Source organism: Desmodus rotundus, chromosome 4 (genome assembly GCF_022682495.2).
Source record: "Desmodus rotundus isolate HL8 chromosome 4, HLdesRot8A.1, whole genome shotgun sequence".
Lineage (NCBI taxonomy): Eukaryota > Metazoa > Chordata > Mammalia > Chiroptera > Phyllostomidae > Desmodus > Desmodus rotundus.
In genome coordinates, this window is record NC_071390.1 from 37,036,025 (window position 1) to 37,060,898 (window position 24,874).

Genomic DNA, 24,874 nt, shown 5'->3' on the forward strand with positions numbered 1-24,874 from the left:
AACATTTTGTTGGATATGGACTGTTCTCTCACCAAGACAGAATCTTTGTTCACACTTCTCCAGGGAAAGCAGGGTCCAATTCACAATTCCCAGATAAAATTACAATTGCCACATGTCAAACACAGGCCCAGACACATACTGACTACCAAGCAACATGTAGTCATGTTGCTTTTTGCTATGTTTGTAAGCTTCCAAATGTGCCAGCAAACATACACAGAGCCATTTAGTTATCAAGCATGCTGAACTGTTCAAACCACAGGGCAGGACCTGCGAGCAGCGATACAGCACTGCCCCATCGGGACCAGCTGCGGGGTACCTTTATAATCAAACGCCGGCGAGTAACGCGGGTGGTGACTCTCCGCTCCTCCTCTGACCATGAATCACTGTCACTGTCTTTAAAGTCCTGATAAATGTATTTTTAGCATAATTTTACCATCACATTTAAGATAAAAGACATTCTGAGAAGGGAAATCAAAAAAGAATTCCTTTTACTTGATGGTTCCCCGCCCCTCCACCCCCCAGGGAAAATCATGATGTGTATTTGTGAAAAATCTTAATTTTGAGCAGGATTCTAAGTGGATTTCTCTCTGTACATGTGTGCATATATGTTTATGTGTAATTAATATATTTAATTACCTTGATTTTTGCCTGCAAATATATGATAAAGACCAAGGTAATTAAATGATAAAATCCTAAAAATAACAATTATAGAGTCTTTTTTGGCTTCAGAAAGTACATGCTAGTATTTATTAGTTTGAAGAAACATTAATGTTCATTTTTAAACTAGTTTTAAATCTATATATACTTGATTTGAAAGTATAATCTTATAGTTCAGGCTATGTTTCACCTGATTACAGAGAAAGGCATGGGATTTGATTTTTATGAAATTGTGGTCAGATTTGACAAATTTATCAAAAGCTATTTTGAATGTTATAAAAAGAATTTATATCAGCATAATTGGTACCTAGCACATAATTGATACTCAGTTAAGAGTTTATTCAAATGAATGAAGGAATAATGTAAAGCATGTTAAAGCTTGAGGTCTTATTTTAAAGAACTGATATGAAATTAGAATTCAAAAAACATTTGGCAGACAAGAATATGTTACAGATAGAATATGGTGATTACACAAATATTAAATTGAAGACAGTAAGGATGGGAATGCGGAAAAACTATCAAGAGGTAAACAGTTAATAATTCAAAGGGAAAATATCTTAGGCTTCTAATTAAATGTCATGGTGAAGAATATTTACTGAATGGTTTTGTAGTTAAATTTTAATGATGGAATTCTGAGAATAATTCTGATATTATTTTCTAAGTTTATTAGTTACCTCAAATCTGATAGTCCCAGAGTTAGAAGTTATAGTTATTATCCATCAGAAAAATCAATGGCAGTAATGGTAATTAAAAAAAAAAACAACTAAAATTGTTATGGGAGGTATAAGTGTCAGCTAAAATAGTTTACGAAATGTTAGCCAAATAATAAAGTAGGCCATTTTCCCCAAAGTTAAACTTAACAAATATGTAAAAGTATAATATCAACCTTGACTTTGTAGGAAATTTTATCTGAACAAAATATCCTACCAATATGGTGTCAAATGGAAATAGTTTTTGAATTTCTGACTCGTTGCAAAGACATTGGTTGCTAGGTTTCCTATTACTTTTCAAGCTTTTTAAAGAAGGACCATAAATTCAGGCCACTTGGAGTGACCTAATATGGTGGAAGGAGGCCCTGCAATGGCTCCAACAAGCACACAAAGGTAAGAGGAGTTCATATTGTGGGAGAAAGGAGGCGCTAATCAGCATTCAGGGATTAACGGATCAGATGAGCAAAGGGAGAGTTCCATTTCCATTAACCAAAGATGGAATCGTAAACTGGGGGAAAGCTTGCGCTTGGATAAAATTAAAGGCAGAAGAACAGATAATGCAAACTATAACAACAAATCTAGATGTCAATAATATCATAATCCTATCAAGAGTCATCTGAGACCAGTCCCTCATATAAAGAGAAAGTGGCCGTTTGGCTAATATTTTAGTTTCTACCCTCTCCCGGGAGTCTGGACTGATCTTAAGGTGATGGGAAGAAAGAATGTGGTAGTAGGATCTCAGGATTCCTTCCAGAGAATTCTCTAGGAATTGGTTAACAGGGTTGACTAAGAGGCCAAATGGAGTTTTCTCAGCACTCCTCGCTGTGAGTTGCTGCCTGGAAGAGGTGGAAAACAGCAGAATTTTACCTTGTAACAGCAGACAGTCATCCGTGTAAGAGCCGCGCCCGGACTTTTGACCTGATTATTTAGGGGACAAAAAGGGGGCTGTTTTCTGAAACCATACATCAGATGACCTCGCTAGTTGCTATTGTGCTATGGTAGAGCACAAAAATCCCATCCTGAACATCTCTGGATTTCTTGTGAGGTCAGGCTTGTATCTACCAGAAGCTTGAACTCCATGGTGAATTTCTATGGTCATAAAGCCTTTATGCATTGGAGTAGGACCAGTGACCGGTACCAAAGACACATACTCGTAAGAAAGTTTGGAAACGTTTTCTAGTAGTGAGTACTTTCCATTACTGATAAACTCAGCTGAGTTTCCTTTCAGGGTTAAGACTTTTGTTTTTAAACCCATTTTTATGCCTTCTCCCTGGTTCCCCAACAGCCAATCTGTAGGCACATGTATGCACATAGAAGTGCTTATTTATAATTTGATTTCCGAACTTTCTGTTGGTTTTAACAGGCTTTTGCAGAATACAGTTTCATAGTTAAACATCAGTCTATTAAAGTCATACTGCTTACGCAGACTAAGAGTGAAGAACTAAAAGACAGAAACTGATAGTCAAAAGCACCCTTGTCAGGAAGGAAGTGAAAGAAAGGCCTGACAATCCTGCTTGCTCTTACTTTCCCTCCTAACAAGCAGGAAATGGTCAAAAGATAGTCTGCAAAAGGGAAAAGGAGAGCATATGATTAGTGGACAAAAAGACAATTAGCTCCTGAGTGACTGGGAGTTTATACATTTTTCTATACATTGTTTATACTGGAATCATGAACTCATTATTTGACAGAAGACTTTTCTACCTAAAACACTGTGGTAGATCTTAAGTGAACCAGACGTTTTAGGGAAAACGGCAAGTACTATTATTCCGAAGATGTGTAACTCTCAGTCTATATCTATTGCATAGTTCATGAAAGGACATAAAAGTTGACAGCAAAACACAGTAAAAAAAAGTAGGAAAATGAGCTGAATTTTATTTTCTTATATCCATCTATGAGTCATAATTTCAATTTAACTCTTCAAAGTATCTAAAAGTGATAAACTTCAATGAATAAAAAATAACTATTAATGATACCACAAAGACATATAAGTGGAAAGAGCAAGCAAATAATTCTATGTCAGTAGATTTTTAAATTATTCAAAATAAACCTTAAGATAATTATCAATTTAGATATAAAATTATTAAAATGACACTTCTAACTTTAAATTTCTAAATGCTGTCAACCAACAGTGGTATGTACCCACCTCATTTTAGTCCTGGGAACTCTTTCTTCGATTTTTAAAACACATTTTCAGACAACACACCTTACGGGTAGCACGCTGTAAACTCTTTAAATTATGCAAAATAACCAGGTAGGGTCAGAACAATTACCCTCCTTGCAGAAGAAAGAAGACTGGGTTGAGATTAGGAAACCTAAATCCCAGGCAAAGTAATACTGGACCTTATACTACTTACTTAGCATCTCTGTAGTTCTTTTCCCTCCTGAAAACTGGCTAAAGAGATTATTTCCTTTTTTCCTACCTTATGAACGATCAAATAGCTTATTTTTTACTCAGAACTTTCTTTACTCCCAACATTAGTTAATAGGACAAAAGCCCCTTTCTCAGGCCCTCTCTCCCGGAGCTGGCTGGACCCCACAAAGCATAACTGACCCTAATTGTTTTATGAGCCTTTATCCTCAGGACTAGAAAATTCCTGGAAGCGCCCCGAAGGCTCAGAGGCTCCAGGAACTTATGAAACAGGACATACCAGACCACAAGGACTGGACCTTCCACCGGAAGATAACATCGAAACAAGTCTCAGTGACATCTGGCTCTGCAGCCGCCCCATTACCTGATAAAAACTCACAGCCCCTGCCCCTCAGGGCTGGTGCTGGTGCATATCTGCACTGAACCCTTCCCCTGTCTTGAGAAAGAAAAAATAAAAAAAACTTTGCTTTCTGCACTTCTCTTTGTGAATTCTTTCGCAGCCCGCCTCACTGACCACCCTAACGTTAAGTGTTACAGTTTTCGATTACGCATTTGTAATTTGGAAATAATAAAGGACCTCGGGTCAAATGTTACAACGTTAAACGAAATGAAGCATCAGTATGTTCAGTTTAAAGAAAATAACTAGAGGACGTACCTTTTGCTCAGACCCACTGGACCCCTCTTCCTCGTGGAGGTTGAGCCTGGGCTTGCTGTCCGCAGGAGAAGTCCTATTCATCTTTTTCATACTGACAGGCACACAGGGTTTAGGCTCTTCTATGACAAACTTGCTGGTTTCTTCTAGAGATTTCTGATATGCTGCTAGTGATGATGCTGGTTCCTCAATACGACCGTATCCGTGTATTTTTGGTTTCAGTGTTTCCTTAGGACTCTGTTTCCCTACATCATTTTGGGATTCTGGAAAGTAGGATTTTGTCTTTGCTTCTGTAGTGACTTCTGCATGGTTTCCATTTGCTTCAAATTTTCCAGGTTCTCCTTTGAGATATGAGGTAATGGAATCTCTACACTGGTCTGGGCTGCAAAAGGTGAAATGGAGACATTTACAAAGTAAACACCTGGCTGACAATGGGCTTCAGAAGGCATAAAATATTGGCTTGGCCAAAAAGTCCACTGTGATTTTATTGTAAGATGGCTCCAGTAGCGCTAGTTGTTTTTACTTCATTGGAAATACTTTTGTTAGATTGTATTGTGACAGCTGTCACATCAGTGTGCATTAAAAAAAACCCAAATTGGTGAATTTTTGTGCAGCCATTTTAATATTAAAGATGGAAGAAGATACACAACATTTTTGGTGTATTACGCTTTGTTATTTCAAAGTAAAAACACAACTGAAACGCAAAAAAAAAGAGAAAAGCTTTATGGAGTGTATGGAGAAGGTGCTGTGACTGATGGAACATGTTGAAAGTGGTTTTCAAAGTGTCTTGGTACTATTGACATTTGGCCAATAATTCTTGCTGAGGGGCTGTCTTATGCATTGGAAGATGTTTAGCAGCACCCCTGGCCTCTACCCACTAGAAGCCAATAGCAGGAGATTGCCAACACACTGAAAATATCCAAATCAATAAAGTTATTGGTGAAATGAAAAATGTGTCTTTTATTTTACGAAAAAAACCCTAAATGGACTTTTTGGCCAACCTGATAGAAAGGCATGAAAACGTCAGTCACTGGGTTTCAACCTGTGTGAGGGGCTGTCCTGGGTGTGAGGGCAAGGAGGTGCCACGCAGGCTCCAGGCAGCCCCTGCTCTCCAGCTGCCTGGCAACCTGGCTGGCTGGGCCGTCGGTTTGTGTTTTGTTTAACTGCTCGTCTACAGCCACCAGGACTCTGTATCTTAAACACTAATCCTGAGCAGTTCGTGGACTGCTCCAAGTTCCAGGTCCACTAATCTAAGAGAGGAGAGTATCTCAAAATGCTTTTATACTGCCAGAGGAAAAACTGCTGATAAGGTGTAAAGGGAGTTCCTGTGAACAGAGCTTGGCACCCTGAAGAACCCCTAGCCCTACCTAGTCTTTGTATGAGTTTCCACTGTGATTCCTGCCATCACACTTCCCAGCTTAATGCCCTGACTTGGCTCTCATCTTACCACACTCCTGATCTCTGCTGACCCTCACCAGTGAGCAGGCTGTTGGTGCTCACACCTTGCTTCTACTTCCAGGAGGGCTGTTTTTCTGTCAATCATTGTCTTTCTCTTCCAGTACTTTAAAAAATTGATTTCTAATTTTTAATAGTTTCAGTATAGACTTTTATTTTGTAGCTTGTGTATTGTTTTCAGTGTCTTATTACCTGTAGAATTCTGAAGGCAATAATTGGTACAATGTTTTATATATATATGACATATATTTTTTGTACATGCATGTGAGTATGTACGTGTTTATGCTTATGAACACATCAATTATCTAAATAGTTATAAAAATATCAATGGCACACCCTTTTCTGTATGTGGAAGGACAAACAATCCCAGCAAACTGTGAAGACCGTATGACATAACTGTTTTTAAGTCTGTTTCCTGCTTACAACTATAAATTATGTGACCATGTCTGAATACAGACATCAAAATTAGGGCTTTTTGTTGTCTTTGCAATTATCTTTTTGGTAGATTGAACATAGAATTCGCTGACACTACCATTCTGCAAAAGGAGTTTTGTAAACTCATCTCTGCAAATTTTGTAAACTCCATATTTGGGAATTTTTGTGGTCATGAAAGTAATCTATTTTTTCTTTCTTTTGCATCAGACTTAAGTTTATCATTAGTTGCCACTGAAGTGAAATATATTTTAGTCTGATATGGGCGTAAAAAAATAATGGCAACTATTACTAGGAGACTATTTGTACTGGTCATTTGTATGCATGCTATAAGCTTTCTGTTTCAATCTATAAACCTGTTTGAGCTCACAGTCCTTCCTATTTTTAAAGCTGATTAAAATGACATATTTAGAGCTTCGAAATTCATCCAAAGTTACAAAGTGCAAACCTAATGACGGTAAGATCTCAACCAGTGTCTGCAGGACATGGAACTCCCACCTCTCTAGAGTAAGGCTGCTATAAAAAGAACCAGATTCATAATTAGGGAATTATGTTGGTTATAAATAAATTTCTATCATGACAATGTTATCTGGGGTAAAGAATTACATATACTACACTGCAAATCATGTAAAACACTCATGTATAAAAAAGGAAGGATATTATATAAAATGTATTTTTCTTAGCATGGTAGAAAGGCAATGACTTTTCTCTTTCCCTGCTCTGCATTTTGTGTGTTAAGAGAGTTTAAAAAATGTATGTAGTAGAAATCCACCAAAATTTAATGGTGGTTACTGCTAGGCGGTGGGGTTGCACTGATTTTTTAACTCTGTATTCTTAAAATTTGTTTAATAACCATACTTATATTTTCAATCAGGAAATAATAGAAGTGTTTATATATTTCTAAAAGATGTGGAATTTTATCTATTATATTATTTTGAATGAACATTAATTACTGGCTATATGAAAAGAATAAAACAAGTAATACACTAGAAAAGAGTGGTATTGTAAAGTAAACGATACATAAGTTTTTGGCATGTATGTAAAACTTTTTTCATTGAACTTCAGGCTGTCAATAGTTTTAAGGATTATATCTGAGTTTAATGTAACTTCTCCTCTCCAGTTTAGCAGAAGGAACTGACCTTTAAAACACGTATTATTCCCAAACTGGGCTGGTGATTTAGAAAAAGGGTCATTGCTAAAAAGTATATACAGTATTCAAAATGAACTGTTAACATGTGGTCTGTGCTTCACTTTCCTTTCTCTGCCACAGCCATACCTGTCGTCCAGTCGGTCCAGTAACCCGCCTGTTATTCTTCGAGCTTGAGCCGGGGACTCTAGGTTCCCACTTGTCTCGTTCTGCCAACCTGTAATTGAAGACATTTCCAGTTCTGCTTGCTGAACATGTTTAAGAATAGCCTGTACTTTTTCTTCTGTCATCTCCTCAGACTCTACTCCTTCTTCAAGTTGAATGTCCTCAAATAGAGATTTGAGTTTTTCTTCTGTCATCTCCTCATCAGGACCAGATTTTCCTTTCTCCTGCTGCTCAGAGCTTACTCTTACTTTCCTAGTTTGTTTCAATGGCTCTGCTGGTTTACCACCTTTTGGGAACCCAGCCACACTTCCAAGGTATTGAGGATACTCACTCAGACACACATTCTCCAACTGGCTCTCATCTACATCCACTGCTGCAGGCATTTCTGTTAAAGGCATTGAGTCTTCAAGTTTGCTGTCTTCTAGGGAAGTGTCTTCTGCGGTTACAACTGGAGGTCCGTCTGCTGAATGCACTACATTTCCCTGGGAAGGCACTAGCCCATCACTCAGTCTACTGGGGGTTCTAAGGGGAGATTCTATGCTAGAGAGATCGCTAAAATAGTCATCTTGCTGGAAAGGGGTGGGTGGTGTGTAGTGCAACCCTGTGGGAGTTTCCAGTTCCACTTGAAGGGAAGAGTAACCTATGGAAGACAGTACATTTGGGCTGACTGGAATGAATTAAGAGCACATCAAACAAAAACACATGGAATGACAAATTATATCAGGTATGAAAATGTATGATGAGTTACAGAATGACAAATTTACTGGTTTAGTTCAGTTAAATGTAATACAATAAAATAAAAGACTACTGCAAACTATAATAAAATAGAATATTAATTAAGGTATAGATTGTTTCTATCAGTTTTGATAATTTTAATACAGTAACTTAAATACACAGACTAATCCAATGTAAAGTTACTTGTCATTATATGATACACTTATTCCATGGCCAAATTCATTATCTTTCTACTTTTAGCATGTGAAATCTATATTGTGCTGGACTAAATACAGCAAGCCATAAGAAACCAATTTTTATAATTACTTATAACATATTAAGAACTATACATATGAGTGATTCTACCCAACTCTAATTTTTACTTATTTCACATGAAATTTACAGCATAGAAAAATGAATTTAATCTTTGGAGAGAAATGATTGTTAGATTTTGGAGCAGTAGCACGGGGAAAAAGTTCTAAAAAGATGTTAGGAAAAGGATTGAAAAAGCAGGTAAAGGAGAAGAGACTCCATGTAAAGTCTTCAGGTGTCATAATGTGTCAGAGATGAGAGGACTGTGGCGTACGCGGAGGCTTTGGTAAACTTGGTGGCGGGGTCCGCTCAGAACCATGAATCAAATAAAGAGAAAACAGAGATGATGCGCGACAGAGACAGGAGGAAAACCATTCGCAAAGAGCTCTGAATATTCGCGACAGGGCTATGAAACATGGCGGTTTATTAAGCAGACTACACGGAGGGGACAGAGGGAGCAGTTCTGTTTCAAACTTCTGCATGGACTAAGGGGCCATTTTGCTCCTTGAGCAGCGAGAAAAGTCAACAATGGTCTGGTCGTGGTGAGGAAAGGAAGTTTCCAGAACTTCAATGAAGAGGAGAGACAGGAAAAAAAGGTCAACCAAGCATATTTTCTGTATTGTTAGTCTACAAAACGAAAGCCTGATTTTTTTGACCAGTTCAAGAGAAACACCAACAGCTTTTATTGTAAATTCAAATCACTATAGGTAAGTGAACATTCTTCTGTTCTGGTCACCTATAAACCACAGTCTTGTAGTGAAGCTTACAAGTGAAGCTTATTTCATATACATATTCCTAAATTTCCCCAAGAAGTTATAAAGAAATATAAAATATTAAGATGTAGTAACAAAAAGCTCTTGTGAATTTATTTAATAATATTTTGATTTTAAAAGGTTAAAGTTAAATGCAGCTTTCAATTCCATTGAATACTTTTATTGTTTTCTGGTGATTTTGTTTATTGAGCTACTATTAAAGAATATTAAAAGATTCTATAAACTGTAACTTGGCAATAATTCATAATTGGATGTGGTGTGTCTTTAGTGCAAAAAGAGTTTGGCTACCAATATACAGTCTCACATGCAAGATAAGGACTTGAAGAGAGCTTTTTCCCAAGGTCCTATAGTATTTATAAGCTTAAAAAATAAAAAACAATTTGACATTATTACCCTCATGCTTATGTTATGTGGATAACAGGGTATGCTTAAAATTCTCCGTCAACTTTGAGACCTTTTGTCACGTAACATTCCAAATTAGAACTTACTGATTCTTGTTAGTCTAACTTTGCTGGTTTAAAACTGGGGGGGGGATCACCATATTATTCAAAACTTGAAATAGTGGATATTCCTAGTTCTTGCCTTCACACTATTATCGACACTTTTTACTCTAAATTAATTATAAGAATAAATTCCATTTGTGAAGGAAGGTGAGCATCTTGAAAAACATGTTATATTTTTCTTAATATCTTGATAAAAAAGCCCAAAATTACACAATGAAGGAAAGATGACATATTATTATATATATTGAGCTAATGTAAAAGAGGAATTATATTGTTAGAGACATCCATGCTCATTGAATTTGAAATTATGCTGCCTTTTATACACTATAGATCAAATAGGAATTTTTCAAACAAAAAAAGAGCACAAGAAGTTAAAATGATGCTGAATAACTACAATACTTTTTTGAGTGATATACTAGACTTTTTCATCACATGTTTAAGTACTTGGTCCCAAAAGAGCAACTCAGCATTTTAACAATTTGCATATTATATGCTTAAATTTGACCCAATACCTTAGTTACTTGGTAAAAGAGCGCCTAATTTGGTTTAACCTACATATGAATAAACTAGCTCAACCAGTTTTCAAGGTTAATGTGAAAGTGACAAAAGTAATGTATCTTCACATTTTTTTCCATTTGGTCACATAAAATATTTGAAGTAGAATTCTTTCAGAGAACTTATGCTCATTATTTATGTTTTACATAACAGAGACATTTATCATTTGTTCTATTAGAGTATATGTTTGCAAACTCTGGCAGAGAAAATGCTGTGAAAATGAGAAATTAAGTCAAGCAAATCACCATTTAGCTGGTTTTAACTGACTGCACTACACTTTGTGTTACTACACTTTCCAATTTTATCAAATGATTAAATAAATATGAACACTGAATTCAATTACCATCGACAGGGTCATGGAAAACATTGTTCTCATCTGCAAAACTTCTGGTGCCTGAAATATTTCCATAATCAAATATTGGTCCTTCTAGCAGAGTCACTATATCTATTCGATTAATTTTTGTCAAGACCGAAGTTAAGGCATCAGCTGAAAAAGGAGAAAAAAAAAGGTTGAAAATCCAATGCAGTTATTTTCTTCCAGTCATCACAACATCCACACAAAGGCTTGGCTTTTGCGACCCCGCTGGCTTTTTAGCTCTTCCTTTACTGCAGCTCTGAGAACCAGAGGGCTCAGGAAACTCGCTGCTGCAGGAAGATCCGTCAGGGGAGAGAATCCCCCTCTAAAGCTGTGTTTGAGAACAGCAACATTCACTCCCTTGTAGGATGCGGAGCAGATTAGCCTAAAAATAGCTAAACTCTCCTTTTAGTGATAAAGGGATCTAATAAAATGTTAAACATGTTCCTCTCCTATTAGACTTTCAAAGTAGGTCACCCTCATATTTATATTTAGCATTTTAATGCCTTACTATGGTCAGGCTGACCCAGGCAACCCCGCACGAACTTGTTCCACATTGTCGGGTTGGCACTTGTCATGGTATAGTACCACGCCCCTGGCAGGCGTCACAACAAAACCAAGCCCAGTCATAGTAGAGAATTCTCTGCCACCACAGACCAAATGGAATCAAATTACTTGATCCCGTAATTTGATCCTAGTTTCCTCTCTCAACCTCCTTGCAATTCCATCTCTGACCCTACCAGTAACTTCAGAGTGCTGGACTACTGCCCCGTGATTTAACAACTAAAATCCTATTTCCATTTTTGATCGTCACAGAGAGAACTACAGACAAAAATGCCGTAAGTTCCCTGCCTTTTGTTTTCTGCAAGCCTCCTAAGGTAGGTTAGAACATTTGCATTAAATTAGGCAAGTATAATTTTAAAAGACTTGTTATTACTTTTTGATTACTCTGATTTTATTTACAGGCTTATCAAAATATTGGATAAATACAGTTTTGAAAGTTAAAGTAAAATAATTTCAGCATACTTGTAGCATTTTTTCCGTCTCTGGTAACCCATTTTTTTAATAACATGAAGCTTTGAGAAATTAAAGAATTTGGATTTTCCACACGTATTTGATTGATTTCATCCACTGAAAAATTCAGTTCCCTTGCCAGTTCTGTAGAAAAGAAAAAGAGTTACTAAGACTTTGTATTCTACTTTTATCACATATATTTCATAAAAGTAATGCTTGACCGCCACGATAAAAGGAAAGGAATTTTACAGTAAAACCAATGTACACCCCTTGACCATTTCATTAATCTTTATATACTTGATTTCACAGGAAAGCGGTGATCATACCCAGGCTGTGATTTAACTCTTAGTTACAATTAGATTTAAAGATTACATAGATCATTGCAAATGTCATACAAGATGCGTAGGGACATGTGGTTCGTAAATATACGGCACAAGAGATGCTGGTCATGTTTGCCCTCCGCAGCCTTCACGAAACACGTGTTACTCCTGTAATACTCTACTCTACATGCCTTCAGGTTTCACGAACTCCACTTCAGGGGTTCAGTGATGACTCTAGACCAGGTCATTGTCCGTGATGTGCCACCACTTGTGCGCACAACAGGAGGGAGATGGCTTTCTGTCCCTCCAGATGTACATACTCAGCCTTGTTAATGCAGACAGTCTTTGGAAAGCTACATGAGTAGGGGTGGCTGCCTTGGTAGAGGGAAATGTAGAAGTCAAAGATGAGAAGACTTACTTTTCACTGTGTATTTTTTGTACAATTAAAAAAATGTATTAGGTATGTAGTATCTTAAATAACTATAAAAAGAAATGGGAAAAGTATCCTTCCGTGGAAAAAGATTCTGTCCTGCTTAAGCAGTATTTGTTTTTATATTGGTTATTTTAAAAACTTAATCAAAAGTACATTTTTTAACATTCAATATTATTTTGTACTAGTTTCAGGTATACAGCACAGTGGTTAGACCATATTTCCAGCAATTTGGCAAAATGCATTCAGAAGCTCAAAAAAGTCCATATCCTTTGAACAAATGATTTTACTTCCAGAAATCTATCTTGAGAATACATAGCGTTGTACACAATGATTTATATACGTCAGTGTTCGTTGTAGGCTTGTACTACCGAAAAACTGGAAACAGTGAAAGTGTTGAACAAAAGAAGAGTTAGTTGAGGTAATGCAGTGCCCTGCAAATTGTTTTGATCAGGGCCTACAGTAAGAAATATAGTATTGATGTAAATGGAACCAGATCCATACAGAGCAAAACGAGCCTTAATACATGTAATACCCAGACGTCTTCCTTTCCATTCTATTCCATTTAAATACAAAACCAAAGCAAGCACTGAGTTCATGACTCACTAGTGACCCACAGTGAGAACAGCAACACTGTAAAAAGTATGTCTATTGGTTATGTAGCCATTAAAACCAAGGCCAGAGAATATTTAATTTTTGTAGAAACTATGTGATTACAAATAAAAAAGCAAAAAATTGCATAATGTATATAACATTTTAAAAAGCTTTTTATAAAAAATCAAAGTACATTAAGATTACTTAACAGTTGAGTCTGAAGGCAGATTTAAATTTTGTTCTAAGGTGATGATAGTTTTCCTAATAATCTTCATCGAACTTATAGGAGTTCGAATTTAAAAAGTTAAATTTGTTTTTAAGTTCTTAATCTCTCCGTGTTTTAAGAGACACAATGAACTTACTGCCCAATAACCCCTCAGAACCGGACAGTATCTTTTGTCTACAGACTGAATGAAGCAAAGACACTCTCACTAGGAATTCCATTGTTTTATGGCTTACGTCTGGCTATTCTCATATCACATCTTCTCCAAAAATGTATTCTGACAAACTGAGAACTGGATTTGCTTATGGAAAGTAATCTAATAGTTATGGACATACAATACTGCAAAATCAATATTGGCTCCAGTACATTTTCACATTACAATTTCCAATGTTAAAATGTAAATATTATTTTTAATTTTATGTTAGCAAATATTTATGTACAATGAATTGCTTAACTCTCAACCACCTGCAAGTGATTACTCACACCACCTGTCTTCTCAGAGCTCCACTAGGCCCCCGGATATTAGCAGTCTGTCTGAGAGCAAGGACGGGATTGGAGGAGGGAGGAGTGCTTAGTAGGAAGGAGGGGGAGGGCCTCACAGCATTCAAAGGAAAAATATTTAAATGACCTTGTTTGTCAATATCTAGTTTCATGTGCTCCCTTCTTAACAGCACAGATAATTATTTTCCATACTGTAGAATATATGTCACTGATGGTATGCAAGATGACTTTAAAAGTGACTATAATTAACATTTTTAAACGGTTATGTTTTTGGGCTATGCATTAAAAAAATACACTCAACCTACAAAACTTAAAATTTCTCCAATTCCGAGCAGGATTATCCAATTGACACGGACCTTATTTTCATCTTTAATAAAGCAAAATAAAGCCAAATATTCCTTTTCTACATAGTGATCATAAATAGTTTCATTCATTTCATAGAACCTAACTGGTTTTGTAAACGAATAGATTTGTGTATTTAAAAATTTTTTGTTATAAAATTATTATTTTTATAATATTTTTTAAACATTTTTTAATTGTTCAAGTACTATTTAAAAATTTTTTAATTCAAAATTTAAACTTACTGTCATTCCTTTGTTTTCTTATATAATTATTGAAAATGGTCCTTGTTTTTCATTATTAAATGAATATTGGAGCATAAAACTGAGTCTGTTTAAAACTATCAACTAAATAAACACATAAATGTGTACTTCATAAAAATTGTGAAGGTGGCTTATGAATGATTAAAATTTGTTAAACCCAAGCATGGATTAAGTGAACTGTGGCCTAAGAGAGCTGCTCTAAGGCTATAAATCATGTTTAAAATGTTTGAGTCACTCAAAAGTCATAGGCCTCAGCTATGTTTTCTTTTATGACCCAAAATAAATTTCCTATTAGATAAAAGGTTCTTTCTATATAATCAGAGAAGTGGCATTGTGAAGAAAGTGCTTCAAATTCTAGGTAAAATATGATTCAGTTTCTATTCCTTAGTGAACATGCATAGAAGGAGCCTGGAAAAGAGTGTACAGGCACTATCAGTAGCTTTCTCTGGGCAGGTAGAATCATGGGTGATAAAAACATTTTTTACTCACTGCTTGTTTCTGTGCTTTATAATGAAGCACTTGCGAATAAGACAAAGACACGAAGAAAGTGTTTGTTTCATTCAGGAGCATACACACTTACCTGTCCAACTAAGTCCCAGGTGATCGGCTACTATTGCCATCCTGATATCTGTCCGTTCACATGGACTCTGTGGACCTACGATTTACAATTTCTTAATTAAAATAATCATCAAGAAACATCCGATACTGGAAAATTGCTTTTACCAGTACTCAGCTTTTACAGAGAGACTAATGCTAACACTGTACACTTAAATGTGTCCTAATCACCTACATGAACACTTCTCTTTTCACATGACTCACTAGATTTTCATCTGTATCAGGCCAAATGTCAGACTACATGGATGCTCAATGTAATGGAACTGAACATGCTGACACGCCAGCTACTGCACAACAGTTACAGAAGGGTTGTGTCGGTGAACACACCAGGATGGGATTTCGACATCTGTGCTTTTACTTTGACAGAATCATATCCACTAGCACATTAAAATAAAAGAGTTGCTCATCGTGAATGACACCAATTCTCTTCAGCATGCTTCCCTAGCTGTCTACAGTGTAGTCAGGTTAAAAGGAAGAAAGAGGAGCATGTAGACGGCACATACAGATGACAATGACAGGGTGAGAAACTACGATTAAGTCACTCCACAGGCAACCACGACAGTTCATGCACTAGGGTCTACGAGTTGGAAAGTGTTTACAAACTATGCTCGTTCTCCAGGATGTGAGCAAAGAGCGCTCGAGAAACCTGACTGCCTTCATTCTCACCAGTCCTCCTACTGCTCCTTTTCTCACTGCCGGCCTTTTCACTCTTTGATTTTAAAGGTGCTGCCTCTGTTTTCTTATCTCTAGCAGACTTCGTTGTAACTGAAGGTTGGCCACCCCGGGAACTCTCGGACAACGACGCGTTTCTTGAGGTACTGTCTTCCTCATCCGACAACTCAGACTGCATCTTTTTTTCTTCTTCAGAGAGGCGGTCCACAAGCTTTAGGGTCTCACCACTAATTCCCTTAAAATATTCAATGGAATGTTTACATACTTCCTTCAGCTGACTCTTCCTGACTTTAACTGTGGTGGTAGTGGTGGTGGTGGTGGTGGTGGTGGTGGTGGGATTGGTGGTGGTGGGATTGGTGGTGGTGACACAGGTGGATCTTACCTTTACTGGCAACTTGGATGGAAGATGTTTGGCCTTGTCTTTCTCTGGCTGCCCTTGCTTTTGTGGGGTGCATGCCTTTCTAACTGAAGCTATGGTATCCCTGTGTGTGTTTTTCACTGGAATCCTGGACTTTACATCTATACATGAAGAAGTGAGGGTTTTGGTTTTCTCAGATTGACTAACCTGCTTACTCACTTTAATGTTTGGCATATGATTTGGTGGGAAGATAGCTTTTGATGAAGTGGCCTTTATGGGAAGCTTGGATTTGCGCCTAGTCCCTACGAATTCCTTTGTCTTTTGCTGCTCTCCAAGAACTTTCTGCTTCTCTCTGACACAGTGTCCCTGCAGCACCCCCGTCTTTTTTCCTGACGAGCTTTTCATGGGATTAGCTTTCTCTGTGGTACGAGTGGGTGCAGAATGTTCTGTCAGCACTATGTTACTCGTAATGTTATCTGTCTGTATAGTGGAAGAATCCAAATTGTTGTTGTTATTAAAGTTATCTTTTTGAAAATCATGTTTTTCTTGGGGCCTAGTGCCCAGGTGGCTATCGGCTGAATTGGAAATCACTGTTATAGTTTCATTGTCTAATCCCTGACAACTGGGCATCACAGCTTCTATCTTATCTGTGACTTCTCCAGGGCCTTCTTTCTTCATGGTCATGGTGGACGCAGAAATTCCCATTTTTATAGGCGTGCGAGACTTGGGGTCAGCTTTCAAGGTGTTAGTGGCTGCTGCTGCTTTCTCCAGGGAGCCAGTGCTGGGCGTGCCTTCCTGACACTCTCCGCTGGTCGGGATGCTGGGGTTAGGGTCGACGGGAGGTGCCTCTACATTTCTCTCTAGATTGGTTTCTACAGTGGTGTCCCCTGACTGTGGCTGTGGTGTGGTAGTGACCATACTTTCATCCCCTTCCCCCTGGTCCCCTGACTTCCCTTCAGGAGTATGCTCACCAATCTGGAAAAATTGGAGCCTCTCTTCAACAAAATCCCTCTTGCTCATGTCAATTGCACCACTGCGAGTCATCTCAAACATTTTTCCTTCATGAAATGGGAAGGGGTTAGGCTCACTAGTTGGGGTACTTTCATCAGTTGGCGTTCTGGCTGGCGTTGTGTCGGGGGTTGTTGCTGGAGAGCGGTCTTCCACAGCCAGGCCAAACGGCTTAGTCTCATCTTCCCGAGATTTACTGTCAAAAATTTCATCATCCCCTCGGTTATTAGACCAAGGGTCAAAATCTAGACCTTTGGTTGCTACTGTTTTAAAAGGAGTGGCAAATTCTTCATCCACTTTGTAACTGAAATAAGTATCAGGAAACACTGATCTATCAGGATGTCTGCCTTCTAGTGTGAAAAACTGGGCCCCTGACTTCTGGTCAGTCTTAATGGGAGTCTTTTCCAGTGAAGGACTTTTAGAAGGTGGTTTGTCTTCATCAGGTCCCACCCTTCCCTCCTCCTCGATAACTTCCAGTTTACTTTGGCTAAAGGAGCGATCAGCTGGCTTGGGAAGGCCCTCTGTGCTCCAGATATCTTTCTTAATCTCCATGGTTTGACTCGGGAGTTTAGAATCACTCTCTGTCAGGCCGTCATCTTCATCTTGCAGGTCGTAGCCATCAAGAGAGTCAATCTCTGTGGCATCTGTATCGTGAGAAAACTCTGCCGTGGTAGCAATGGAGCACTCGGTGATGGACTGGTCATTGTTTCCATTCTGGGCAGTTTCATTCTGAGGCGAATCAAGGCCAAGGCCCAATTCACTATCTTTTCCAGATCCATTAGTTTCTGATTCTTTCTGGTGGGAAGCCTTTTCAGCTGAAGCTTTGGATTTTGTCATTTCTTTCTGTTCATTGTCTTCCTTTAACTTGAAGGTGTATTTTTTAACTGGAACCGGTTGATAAATAGATTCGTCATCGCTCGAGTCACTGACGTCTGCCCCGGGAGGAACTGGTGAAGGCGGCTGCACTCTGATGACTGGTTCAGCCAGCTGGTACCTGTCATGCTCATCTTGCAGACTGACTTCAGTCATGCTGACCTCTCTTGCGGGGAGATAATGATTCTTATCTGACTCGATCTGGTCTGCATCCAGCGGTGGAGGAGGGGGAAACTCAATATAGGCAACTCTGTTAGTTTTGGGTCTTTGGTTAGAGTCTTTGCTCACATGGGTAGGCATTTCGTGTGCGCCTGCTGTTTCCTCCACCACAGTCTGCTTTAAGGAGGATGACTTGCCTTGCTCCTCCTCCTCCGACTCCTCCGAAACCTCGGGAATGGGGCTGGGTTTACCTGGTATATAGGCTATGAGTGAGTCTGGTGTCTTAGATGTAAATTCATAACTCACTTCCTCTGAACTGGGGGTTTCTGGGGTTAACGGGCTTTTCCCAGAGCTGTCTAGAAAGGAAACTTGCTCTAGAGTATCATCTTCTGGACTACCTTGGGGAGAAGGAGGTTGCTTTTGCTGTCTAGTTGTATAAAAGGTCCCCCTGGTCTCTTGTACTGTTTTACATTCCTGACTTATGATTTTTTTTACACTTCCTTGCTGTATCTCTTTTTCATATTGCTTCCCCACCTGTACAAAACTGACATAAACGGGTAAAGTTTTTATCTCTTTCCCTCCCTCCGTCTGTGCTAGTGGTGCAACTTTTTCCAATCCATCCATGGGACTGTGGTCAAACACTTCACTAGAGGGAGATTCCTTTCCTGGGCTAAAGTCTAAAGAATCAGGAGATTTGGAGGGGGAGGTTTCAGTTTCATCGAGAGGCGAGCATAGGCCTATATAACTCTGATGCTTGGAAACTTTGCTGATTTCTGAATAGGTAACTTTTTCATCTTCCTGAGAATTCAAATGCTGTGTCTCAGCTGTCTCTTTACTCAGACTCGCTTGGGGTGACATCTGCGATAGTTCGTGTTTGGGAAGTGGCGGCTGCTCACGAAAACCATCGGGGACATTCGGAGACGGCACTCTCCTTCCCTCCGCCGCTCTGACTGGGATGTGCGACGCGGCCGAGCTCTCCCCGCTCCTGGAGGGCTGCTCGGGAGGTCCGCCAGGATGGTCCCCTTCTTTCACAACATATTCCCTATATAAGACTTTTTTGGAGGGAGATTTTACAGTCATTTCCTTAATTTCTGAGAGAGAGCCATTTGTTAACAATTTGTGTTCTCTCTCAGTCACAGACAGAAATTCACTCCTCTGATCAACACTTTTACTCTCAGGGTGACCAACGTGATTCTCTCGCACATCATGAACAAGCACATGAGAAAGTTTTTCTTTCTGAGACTTATTGTTAGCGGCTCCAGAACTTTCCCATGTTCTAAAGACCTTTTTGTCCCACGGTCCCTTAGTTGCTAACTCTGAGGTTACATGACATGCCAAGTCTTTAGCCTGTTGCTCAGAAAAATGGCCAGGCATTGTTTTACTTGACATTTCAGTTCTCTGTTTTTTCACCTCATCTGAGCCAGAATCATTTACAACAATTTCATTGCTTTGCTCATGCCCATCTTTGGCTTTTAATACCATAAAATCTTTTTGCACAGATACGCTTTCATCTGAGAGGTGTATGGCCTTCTGCTGCTTTTCTCTAGCAAACACTTGGTAGATGGGTAGCTTGCTCTCCTGGATTTTTTTAACTGGGATTCTGGATTGGCCATCTGGCTTTTTGTCCTCTTGAGACATGTCCTTACTTTTGGCCTGTGCACCTTGTTCAAATTTTAATCTAATGGAACTGAGTTTAGATTGCTTGAGCTGAAACCCAGACTGGGGCCCATCTGGCGCTTTGCTCTGTGAAACACTTCCTTTGGCTTCCTCTGTGGCCTTGCTGTCCTCAGCCTGTTGGGAAAGAACCTTCTTCTCTGGGCTGCTGGGCAGACTGGATGCTTTCCTCTCATCGGCTCTGGGGAGGCCTTGTGCATCGCGGCCATGCTGCCTTGCCTTAACCCACTCATCGTTGGACGCCAACAGTTCTGTCAACAGTGCTTTCTCGGGGCTGCTACTGGCAGAGCTTTGAGAAGAGTGTTCTTTGCCATTTCTAGGGCGTGCCTTTTTCTCTGGGGACTGCAGTTCATCATTTAGCTTTTCGGTTTTGTCACGAAAAAACTGTGACACTTCAGTCAGTTTTTCTTCAGCTTCCTTCACGGTCCTGTCCACCCTATCTTCATATATCAACTTCTCTCTACCTCTGTCTAATCTGTCCTCAGTGAAGCGCATCCACATGGCATGTTTGGGACTACTAACATCGCCAGAGTAGTGCAACACTGTCACTTTATCAAAATGCTCGTCTTTAGAGACTTTACCTACACCATTTTCAGACACATCTTTATAGATTTTGGAGAGAATTTCTTTTTTGGGGGCAGTGACTACTTTTTCTCTGGACCGCTTATCAGACCCCTGTAACTCTGAGCTAGGGGGTCCTGTATGGTCTGTAACCGACTCCTCAGTATCAGAATGAGACACATCTAGCTTTTCTGACAGAAGCATTTTCTCAGCAAACCTGTAAGACTCCCCTCTTAGTTCTGACAACTCATCGTCATGGTATTCTATTGAGTGTTGACTCAAAAGCTTCAATGTTTTATAAGAGTCATCGGATATGAGTTGAGCAGAACTAGGGCGACTATCTTCTTCTTGGGACACAGGAGTGTTTACTCTGGAAGACTCCAGATAAGAAGGCAATGACTCTTCAGCAGTTAGTTCTTCTTCTTCTTGCTGACCCTGTTCCTCTGAACAAGGAAAAGCATCATGTTTTTCTGGCAGAAAATCTTTTAGGTTAATATCTCCCCGGGATAAGTCTTTCTGATATACATACATCTCCTTTTCTGGATGCTTTTTGGTTTCTCTAATAATGACTTCAGTGGGCTCAGCTTGGTTACCTTTTTCGATGTGGACTTCTATTATACGCTCCAGTTTGGGTTTCATTTGGTTGTCCTTCTCTGCATGCTGGGCTGAGGCTTCAGCAGCAGACTTGTGAACATCTGGGGACACTGCCGACTTATGCTCAAACAGACCTGCCAGTTCTTTGGAAGGGTCCCGCCCGGACTGAAAGGCCTTCATGATGTCATGGACAGACATGGTTTCTTCAATCCTTTCGGAGCTGCCTTCGCTGCCTGGTGGAGGGTGATAGACCATTCTGGTGGTGGTGGTGATGTGAGTCTCTTCTTTAACACGCATGCCTTTGCTCAAAACGCGACTATGGTCATCTTCTTCACTATTGGCTTTCATCTGAAAGGCTTTAACTTTTTCTTTAATACCAGAAGCGGTGGGTTTTGGCTCTAATTCCATAAAGGTCGGTGAAGGTTTGGGTGACACGGGTTCCTCTGGCTGGGACTGGGGAGCATCTCCGGCTGAGGGCTCGTAGCTCCTGATAACGTGAACCACTTCAGTTCTTGTTTCTGTGATGACAGGAGGGATGGGGACTTCATGAAAAAGCGGTTTGGGACCAGTGCTTTCAGCGCTTTGTGGGGCCGAAGGTGTTTTTTCACTTCTTGTTTCAAAGCCACTGTCAGACAAGGGACTTTTGTCTTGGTCATGTTGAGAAAAGTCATCTGGAGACTCTAAGATCGTATCTGTTCCAAAAAAGGAATCAGCCATTTTACATAGTTCTTTCTCGGAGGTGGAAGTCCTCATGGAGGCTGGAGGCATTTTCAGTTTGTGTTCCTGCAAAGCAATTGCTGGTTTTAAAATTCTTTTCTGTCTCTCTTCACCATCCTTCTTTGCGTCCTCAAACTTGTACTTCAAGTTTGTCAGCGAACTGCTCCCAATATCATTTGTCAGGTAATCAATAACTTTGGTCAAGTTGTAATCCTTGTCGGAGGCAGCTTTTGCTTTTACTTGCACTCTCTCTGGCAGAGTGGGGGAATGGCTGGCCGTGGCTTGCTGTCTCGCTTCTCTTATTTCTTCTGAACTAAATTCTATCCAGTCATCTTCGGGAGAGTGTCCTTTGTCACTCTTTGGTGATTTGGGTGGTCCTTTATTATCTACACACACATCTTTTTTAAGGATTTCACTAACTTTCACTAAATCCTCCTTTACTTTCTCAACAATTTTGAAAGGTTCTTCATCGTCAATCCTCCCTTCTCTGGGGAGTTCAGGTTGGAATGGCTTCTCCTCAGGCACATCTGTTTGCAGTATTGCAGTCATCCGCATTAGGTCCTCTTTCATTTCAGCCACGTCTTTCAGAATCTCCTGACTGGAAGATAAAGAAGATGGTGCAGACAACTTAAGGGCAGAGGGTGCAAGGAACAGAGATGACTTAACTGGAGATGAAGTTCGATTGAAGTGGGGCTGGGGACGGGTCTCCGTAGTCAATGTTTTAATGGGGGACAGCAAGGCTGCCGCTGACTTTGCGAGTGAATTAGAGTCTGGAAGTTTCTTTAATGCTGGTTCTGGCAAAACATTGACTACAGAGTATACTGGCACTGTTATTATTGATGAAGTTACAGATGAGGTAGTTGCAGATATTGATGACCCAAGGGATGTATAGAGTGCACTTGCGGAAGGAGTTCTTAGAGACTGAAAAGCTGATGGTGCTGAGGAAACATATGACCTGAGTGGGGAAAATGGCATTGCTGTAGTGGTAGAAAACACTTTCTCAACTGTGTCGGTGGCTGCATTGACCACAGAGCTCACAGAGTTTGTAGCTGTAGAAATTTTTTCCTGTAATGTGGCAGTGGCTTTGCATCCATTAATTAAAGTTGAGGATGAGGGATATTTCAGAGGGGAAATAGATCCATTGACTAATGCTACCTCTGCATGTCCGGGCACCTGTTTCACGGGTGATGAGAGAGAAGAGGCCATCGTCACTTTAGCTGATGAAATGATATCAACTGCTGATTTAGCTGGAGATACCACTGACTTTAAAGGCGAAGATATTAGCGGCGCTGCTGATGTAATAATTGACTTAAATGGCAAACTTGAGGAATACATATTAATGTTTGATTTGGGGGAGGCAGGGGGTGTCATAGTAATTGATGACCTCTCCAAAAGAGACCCTGCTGTTGTCACTGGAGAGGTTCGAGAGGAAAACGTAGAACTGGATGCCAGCCCTTTCAAAGGCGAGGCTTCCGTGACTGGGGGAGCTCTAACCAGGGTACCAGAGGAGACCTGGACATTGTATGGAGATTGTGACACCACTGTTTTTATTGGCGAAGAAATTGTCCGAAAGGATCTAATTGGAGATGCCACGTCACTAATGGATTTAACTGAAGATGTAGTTGATGCCCCTAACGTGGATTTGATTGGAGAAGGAGTTGAAACAGACCAAATTGATTTTAACGGAGAAGCTGATGGCGTGTTAGAGGAAGAACTTGATAAGGAGGTGAAGCCTGACTTGGCCGGCCCGGGCACCGTGATCGGAGCTGTTGTCCAGGATTGGTATGGTCTTGTAGAAAAGAATGGCTTGTATGAGTAAGAGGTGGGGAGGGATCTTGTTGCTCCTGCACTCCGTTCAACTGTTTCTTAAATTTTAAAATGAAATCAAACACAAAATCAACGAAAATGGTTGAGAAACAGAGAGACCAGAGAAAAAAATTGGTCAGTAAACTTTGAAATATTACAAAAGCAAGTACAATTGTTTGCATGATTTAGAATGGAAGAAGCAAAAGGAACAACTAAGTAAAGGAGGAAAAATTTCTATTGACATAACTAACCCAAAGGTAAAACAACTAAATAAATAAAAAAAAACAGAGCCATGTGAAATGAAAGACAGAAAAAGCACATCGCAACCGAATGGGCCAACAATGAAAAACAGAAAACACGAGGAAAGGACTAATGATGAAAAATAACCACAATGGAAAACTGTTCCCTTACTTCCTATTGACTTTCTTGTGTGCTGGTTCTGAAACATCAGCAGTCGTCGTTTTGCCTGTATAGGTACACGATTACTTTGTGCAACCACAAAACTCTCATTTTAGTAATTTCTAACGGTCCCTTGCCTTGAACTTTGGTGACACAGATTGCACCTATTAAGAACATATCAATGTGTGTAGCTATACATTAAATATCTAACGGTCTTTTGTAGAAAACCACTCAAGCCTATTTCATGCAGAATCCAAAATAACTTTTTAGTGACAGGCGACTGGTGTGCACACTGTGAAGCCCCTGGGTTTCCAATCTGTAGCTTCCATGCACAGTTCGGTTATGCTTCACACCCATGAAAAGCCAATAAGAGCAAGAAATTCTCTGAGTCAGAATTAAACAAACAAAAACAAAAACAAAGAAAAGGAATGTTTGCATTTATCTTTTCCATGCAGTATATTCCTTTTGGTGAGGAAAAAAAATGTCGTATGAAATGATTTTAAAATGCATGGATACATACACACACAAAAGGGGGAAAAGAAACAGAAAATATGGTTCATGGTTACCAAAAGCAAGCAAAGCAACAGAACATTTCGTCATGCGCAGTATATCATGGCAAACAAGCCAACGCAGTGGCATAATTTTCACGCCATAGTGTGCACAGTATATAACCTTTAAAAATACTTTCACAAGAGCATTTAGAAAGAAGAGTACACTTTTTCCATGAGATGTGAAGTCTTGGTACCTTTTGAGATTTTAGGAAAATATTTAATACTGCATATTAAAAATACATCTGCTACTAAACACATTCATGTCTGGTGTTGTCTTCATTATGGATAAAAGCACACAGTTTATTTCATATTTTTTTCATAATCTATTACACTTTTAATTCTCAAAAGGTATCATGGGAAAAATCTAAAAAGCACATTCATATTTTTAACACCCCATATTTAGGT

At 39.3% G+C, this 24,874-nt stretch overlaps 1 protein-coding gene across 5 annotated transcripts in view; it reads right to left on the bottom strand.

The window, feature by feature from the left end:
• ANK3 (ankyrin 3) overlaps positions 1 to 24,874 on the bottom strand; it is a 616,244-nt gene that overhangs the window by 16,835 nt on the left and 574,535 nt on the right. For 3 of the 5 annotated variants that reach the window (XM_045195999.3, XM_045196000.3, XM_024561132.4), the window contains 6 exons: positions 15,063 to 15,137; positions 11,825 to 11,956; positions 10,787 to 10,930; positions 7,918 to 8,226; positions 7,551 to 7,638; positions 4,391 to 4,769 (listed from right to left, as the gene is read on the bottom strand). In XM_045195999.3, coding sequence (XP_045051934.2) covers positions 4,391 to 4,769; positions 7,551 to 7,638; positions 7,918 to 8,226; positions 10,787 to 10,930; positions 11,825 to 11,956; positions 15,063 to 15,137 — 1,127 coding nt within the window. Of the gene's footprint in view, positions 1 to 316; positions 404 to 2,234; positions 2,286 to 4,390; positions 4,770 to 7,550; positions 8,227 to 10,786; positions 10,931 to 11,824; positions 11,957 to 15,062; positions 15,138 to 15,763; positions 23,579 to 24,874 lie in introns of all 5 variants that reach the window. The other 2 variants (XM_053922530.2, XM_045196001.2) reach the window with 2 other exon arrangements.